Below are 6,791 nucleotides of genomic sequence, written 5' to 3' on the forward strand. Positions count from 1 at the left end.
GTTTGTGCTCACTGGGTGAATGCGTGAACTCCCAGGCTCACAAAGGCAATCTCTCTGATGAACGAAAATAATTACTTTTCTAATTCGCCCCTAGACTCTGATAAACCTTCTGGGGCCTTGAGGAAGGCATGAAGGCTTTTCTCTTTTTAATTTTTTCTGATTATGTAGGCAATAATTTTCATTTATAAAGTGATTAATACTGTATTTAATCAGTCCCAAAGAAAATTCCACTCGGGGACAGGGACATCTCCTGATGCTGCACAGGATTAACCCCAAAAATGACTCCCCAAGGGACAGCCCTTGTCCCTCTGAGCATCAGTGACTCTGAGGATCCTGAAGACCTCCCTTCCAAGAAGGACTGAGAATATAAGATCCACCAAGGGTAGAGATGCAAAGGCAACTGCCTCCAAGCCACCAGAAAACAGCAGTGTCAAGCCCAGCAAACTAGATCAGGCTCTAGGAAATGCAAAATCATTGCTTGTGAACTCCAGTGTTTTCTTGGAGCAAAATTCACACTGAACACGGAGGTCCTGATGGAAAACTGGTGATTTATCTGGCAGAGGACCAACAAACTTTGCTGCTGGATGATGGGGCTGGATGCGCTTCAGTGCTTGAACCAGCAACAAACCTGTCATGTGGCACTTCCAAACTGGTGTTTAAGTGAGAACATAAATGCTTCTGAGTAATAAAAACACTGAGGGTAAATAGAACTGCGTCTACAAAATGATACCTGGTTTTAAAGCTTAGCGAATTAGGAGCCAGAGATATTAGATATACACTAGATATATGTTACTTGCTTATCTGCAGGAACTGGAGAGGAATAATCCTGTTCAAGAACTGGCTGGAAATAAAGCTGCAGTGAAGTCCTGGAATGGGCACTGGAATCCATTCAAATAGTGGTGCTGCACCAGGACTTGGCCCCTACTTTGGTGGAGCTTATAAATAATAAATATTAAACAGAAAATAATAAATATTAATATTAAATAATAACAACAAAGTGCAACATTCATTCCCCAGCATGCTACAAATGAGATTAAAAGCGTATATATTCTATTTCTTTTAATCACAGTAAGACAAAACAAGCTCGAATATACCAAGAATCCTCAGACAGTTTTGTTCTGCAGAAACGAAATTTTCAGAGAGGCTGAAAATAACAAGAACAGAAATAAAGTCTGGGCAAAGCTCTTTCTCTTGCACGGCGACGAGACGGGACTCGCACAGGGGAGCCCGAGGGAGCTCAGCCTGCTCCTCCCCTGCCCTGTTTTCCATCAGGGTGATGCTCTCCCCTGGCAGCTGGCTGAGGCCAAAATGCCAAAGCATCAGAAGAAATTTCGAAACTTAAAACCTCAGAGTAAGTTTCGTACGCTCGCACAAAAAGCAGCTAAAATACCATTTTCTTGCCAAAATGAAATATAAGCCAACTACTTTGCTGCACTGGACTTGTGCCATAAGTCTCAGTTCAATCACTTTGCACTGTTTTGAGATCTTGCCTTTCACTGGAAGAACTTCTGGCCATAATTCCCCCTAAATCCTACATCTAATGTTTCCCGTTTTCCAGTCGACGCTGCACTGAAATTCTCCCATCTGCTCTTCAGACCTCCTGTCTGTGGGATGGCAGAGGAAATTTGGGTGCTGGAGCCACCCCACCAGGGTGCCTCCAGTCTAACAGGGGATATTTAAGCAACAATTTGCAAGTAGCCATAGAGGAACAACCTGCTTGTGTCCAAGCCTGCTGAGGTATTGTCCAGAAGGATGGCTATTTCCCATTATAGCCTGGTTGGAAGTGATATCCAGCACTGAGAGGTATCAATCAGTAAATATTCAATCAATCAAGACAGAATTTTCTATTTTTCTAATGCTGGTTATTTCTTGGAAAGTTACACACATCTTTTATGCCTGTTGGCACTTTGACCAGTAAATATATAATTAAATGATGCAGTCAAATGCACAAACTTTTGCAGCCTACTTGCCTACACCAAAAAAATACACTTTTTTTTCCTTAGTTCTACTCTATTTTCTTTCTCCTGCTCTCGAGTCCAGCCCTGGATTTATCCCCCCAGGCAGAACTGCTGTTTGCTCAGCGGGGCGAGCTGAGAGAAGAGGACTTTGGAGAGATCTTTAGTTACGCGGGGAGGAACAAAATAACCCCCCCAAAAAAAAACCCCAAAAAACCAAACAAAGAAAGGAAAACATCCCAATTCTCTAGGTTACACTACTGGTTATATAACCGATCTCCCTGGTTATATTTACCCTCCTATAAATAGAGAAGTGGCCTCGAAGAGTGGCCTAAAAAAAAAAAAACGACAGACGGGAGTCGGGGCGCGGCGACCGTCGGTGCTGGGCGGGAGCGGGACGGGGCCGTCGGGGCTCAGCACGGGGACGAGGACATCTGGTCGTAGTCGGGGCACTTGAGCAGGGCCGGGTAGTTACTGTTCATCTGCAGGGACGCCTCGCTGGAGATGTCCGAGGGGCTCCGGCCCCGCGCCCACGCGTCCGGGTGCAGGAACTGGCCCGAGTAGTCGGAGCAGTTGCTCAGGCGGGGCCGGTAGAAGCCGGGGTGGGGCCGGTAGATGTCCTCGGCCGTGTAGCGCTTCATGAACAGGTACACGGACATCACCCCGGCGCTCTGCGGGAGAGAGACGTAGCCTGACGCCCACCCTGTGTGTGGCTGCCTCCTCCGCCGCCACCGAAACGCAGGAAAATATTAGAAATCGCCGTTTTTTTTTGCTCTGCTGCTGATGCACAAAGGCACCTGAGGGCTGTCACTTCACTGCCCTGTGCCTGGGATCCATGCACTAAATAATGCAGCACAACCACGTCTCCTCCTCCTCTCCATTGGCATCAAATCGTCATCAAGTGCCCCATCAGCGCGCCTGGCTCGGGTCTGTCCCCACCCTCTCTCCCTTCACGCTGTATTTTACCCCTCTGCCCTCACAGCCCTGCCTTAAACCCCGCCCAAGTCCTCTTTTTGCCAACAGCCTCGATGTGCCCACCCCTGGGAGCGGGACACAGGGGTGTGAGAGCTGCTTGGGTACCTCTGTGAGAAGGAAGGAGATGGCAGAGAAGGCAAACGACCACCCGTATTTGTAAGTGAAGAACGTTTCCGAGTCCTTGGTCCTGTTGAGCATTTCGTCGTTAATGCTGGAGATGTAGAGGACCAGCCCCACTACCAGCGACAGACCTGGAGAAGGACAGTGGGAAACACGTCAGGGCTGAAGGGCTGAAGGAGCACCTTCCTTAAGACCTGACTTGTGGGGGAAACTAAAAAACTGTGCTTGGAATAACTGGGGAAAGGGGCTGCCCTCCCTCCTGCTGTGCTAACCCAGGGCACTCCTCTCATTTCAGTCAAAGCATTACCTGCTCAGGCAAGTCTGTGTGCACTGGGGAGGAGGCAGCTGGCTCTGGAAGGAGCTGACTTCAAAGCTCAGCTGTCACAGCTATTTGTTTAACACTCTCACAGCACCATGAATAAAACATTCCCTTTTCTCCTGTAGAAACATCCCAGTTTGAAGTTTCTGATCTCTCCTGCGACTGATGTGCCACGAGAAGCATCCTCTCCCCCAGCACCTGCTCCTGCACGTGGTGGGGGTTTATCCCCACATTTCCACAAATGAGCTTTGCACTGGATGGTTTTCCATCCCACAAAGGCAGATCAGGCTGCAGGGCTGAGCTGGGAGCCCCTGTGGGTGATGACTCCATCAAGGATCCACCACAGAGGGGTCAGGAGAGCACCAGCAGCTACCAAAGCAAACATGCTCCGTGCTCAAGGGTTGCCAGGAGAAAAGCTGGTAGCAAAACTCACCTGACAGGATGAAGAAAATCCCCGAGACGAAGGCGAGGATGGTCCTGTGGGGCCGAATGTGGCCGATGTTGCTCAGGATGAAGCCGATGAACATGAAGAAGAGGCTGACCAGAGGGAAGGGGGTGGCAGAGCGGATCATCTCTGTCGGGAGAGGAGCAGAGGGAAGTGAGAACAGGTTGATCCTCCCCATACAGTGTGAGAAATGGGTGAGATGGATCCAGCCCTGCTGCTCTGACCGTGTTGTGTCTGGGGTTTCCCTCTTTGCTACTGAGTACTGTGCTGAGAATGATTTGGGTTGGAAGGGATCTTACATTCCCTGCCAAGGTCAGGACACCTTCCACTATTCCAGGCTGCTCCAAGCCCCATCCAGCCTGGCCTTGAACACTCCCAGGGATGGGGCAGCCACAGCTTCTCTGGGCAACCTGTGCCAGGGCCTCCCCACCGCGGTGGTAACTCTGCCAATGTTTGTGTTTCTGAGGGTTTCTCAGTGAAGTGTTGCATGGGAAAAAAACATCACAACCTGCATTTTTCTCTAGCTTCACCCCATAAGTGTTTGCAGAACACTCCTATTTTTTAAATCCAAAATGACTGCAGAATTCATCGTGAGAGCTGTGACACTCCATCCTTAATTCATCTCACTATATAATGTGTAAAATTGACTGCTAGGGAATAAATACAGCTGCAAATTATAGAGAGGAGACTAAAAAGCCAAACACTTCGATAAACATTAGTGCTGAATAGCCAGTGAGAGGAAATTATACAGCTTAGAGCCTCTGTGAGCACCCTGCCATTAGAAAGGGATGTCCCCAAAAGCTTAGGAGCACACTGGGTGACTCACAGAACCAAAAAAAGTAGTTGCATCTACAACTTGGAGTTTCTTTGGCAAAAAGACACAAAGGGGATTTCTTGGGGGAGTCACAAGTGACCCCTTGGTGCTTTGCGAGGTGAGACCTCCCCAGAACCACTTACTCAGGACGTTGACTGTGGACTCAGACGTCAGCTGGATGTTCATGGGCATGACGTACTCGATGGTGAAGCACCGGCCACGCTCTTCACCTGCAGCAGACACAGACCAAGTCACACCTGCATTGGGCTTGTCTGTTTTTATGCATGCATGGAAATTAATTTTAAAGCTGCTCTCCCCCCCACCCTCCCCAGAAAAAAAAAAAACACCTCTCTGTCTGTGGTTGGGGTGGAAGAAAGACACCTCTTAAATACCATTTCCTTGTATGCACAAATGTGAACCCTTGAAGCCAGAGGCTTTAAAGTCACCCCAGGGGTGGTATCAGAGCCCCTCATGCCCCACCCTGACTTTTTCAAAGCAGCAGCTGAAACTTTGTGACATTTCAGGCTGGTCACTTTGACATTCCCTTTCCCTCAGGTTCTATTCAACTCTTGCTCCTGCAGCCAAGTCGTTCCATCACACTTGGCAGGGACGGAGGGAACGGTCCAGCTGAGCTGAATCTAAATTCTGCAGGGACCAAATGGGAAAGTTTTGAGCTGCTGCCCAAGGCCACAGCACTGGGACAGGTGGGCCCGGCATGGCAGCATCAACCCCCCCCCCCCCAAAACCTGTGTGGAAAGGCACATTTATCCATCAGACTGTTAAAAGTTGGGCAAGGGCCTGAGTTTGGAAGCAAAGATGGACGGAGCTCCTAAAAATCCCATGTTTCCTGCCCGTTTCCCATGGGATGACACCGACAACAAACATTATAAATACACAGATATTTATCCATTTATATATAAATAGACATAACATGTATATTTATATATCTGTTTCAATGTTATAAAACCTATAAATATAAACCATGTAAATAGCAGGGGATGTTTTTTTGGGGTGAGAACACACCTGCCAGAAAGCAGACCCTCCAGAGCCCCGAGTGCAGCGACAGCTTGATCTCGGCTGTCTGGTTCTGGGGCTGGACGATGCCCTCCTCCAGGTAGAGCCAGTAGTCCGTGCTGACAGAGATGCCCAGCAGGCCGAGGCCGCAGACGGCGAACACGCTGCTGAGCAGGGTCAGCGCCCTCCTGCTGCAGGCGCTCATGCCCGACAGCATCGGGGGCTGGGGCGGGCAGAGCGGGCGGATCCGTCAGCGCGATCCGGGGAAAGGACGTGTCGAAGCTTTGCCCCGGATTGCCTGGTGCAGGCTGAGCTGAAACAAGCCATTAAAACAATCAGTGACAGATGGGAGAGCCTGAACCAAATCCCACCCGACTGCTGCCCCGCGCGGGGCTCGGGGGGTGCTGAGCGCCGGGGTGGGACAGGCTTGGCATGGGGCTGGATGGGAGCAGCTCCTTGGCTCCTGTTTGCTTTTCTGCAGGTGAATTCTTGCTTCCCCAGCCCATCCTGGCACTCGTCTCCCCAAGGATGTAGCTGAACCACAGCATCTTATCTACCCTTATCAGCAGCACGAGCTGTTATCTCCTGGGCACAGGAGCCTGCTGAGGATCATGGGCACTGAGATGATGGATCAACAGAGGTGCTTACAGCTGCTGGACCAACCTGCCCCTCTGAGCAGCTCCCACCACCATCACACTCCCCCAGTAATGCCGCTTTTCCTCTTCCAGGGTACATTTATCCCTCGGGGAATCAAGATGCTGACTTTGCAAAGACCGTGCTACGCTGAATGACATCATCAAACCCCTCGAAGCAGTGCCACAACACAATAACTTGCCTTTCTTCGCCGTTTATTTTTCTTGCTGGATCAGAGCTGGCTCCAAACCCAGCTTGTGCTTTGTGGAGAGGCAGGGAAAGGAAGCAGAAAGCTGCAGCCAGGCCCTGGGTGAACATTAAAGGAAAAACTTCCCTCCTCCCCATGTTGCTTATGTATTGAATCGTTTCTCTTTTTTTTTATTTTATTGCATTCTTGCTAATTTGGGGAATTTAGTGGTTCTCATGGTGCCCTGCTGACTGATAAAATATCACCAGAAATCAGAGTTCTTGGTGCAACGGAGGGAAAAGTGCAATTAATTGGGGGGGGGGGGGGGG

General features: G+C 49.7%; 1 protein-coding gene across 4 annotated transcripts in view; it reads right to left on the reverse strand.

Annotated features, from left to right (window-relative positions):
* Positions 1–1,998: 1,998 nt before the first annotated feature.
* The window catches only part of CACNG5 (calcium voltage-gated channel auxiliary subunit gamma 5), a 14,652-nt gene continuing 9,859 nt past the window's right edge, over positions 1,999–6,791 (reverse strand). For all 4 annotated transcript variants that reach the window (XM_027890391.1, XM_027890390.1, XM_027890392.1 and 1 more), the window contains 5 exons: positions 5,652–5,955; positions 4,772–4,858; positions 3,803–3,943; positions 3,036–3,181; positions 1,999–2,626 (listed from right to left, as the gene is read on the reverse strand). In XM_027890391.1, coding sequence (XP_027746192.1) covers positions 2,369–2,626; positions 3,036–3,181; positions 3,803–3,943; positions 4,772–4,858; positions 5,652–5,859 — 840 coding nt within the window. In that variant the 5' untranslated portion in view covers positions 5,860–5,955 and the 3' untranslated portion in view covers positions 1,999–2,368. The remainder of the gene's footprint in view (positions 2,627–3,035; positions 3,182–3,802; positions 3,944–4,771; positions 4,859–5,651; positions 5,956–6,791) is intronic.

Source organism: Empidonax traillii, unplaced genomic scaffold (genome assembly GCF_003031625.1).
Source record: "Empidonax traillii isolate 1590-97213 ecotype Southwest subspecies unplaced genomic scaffold, ASM303162v1 scaffold286:size1162393, whole genome shotgun sequence".
NCBI lineage: Eukaryota > Metazoa > Chordata > Aves > Passeriformes > Tyrannidae > Empidonax > Empidonax traillii.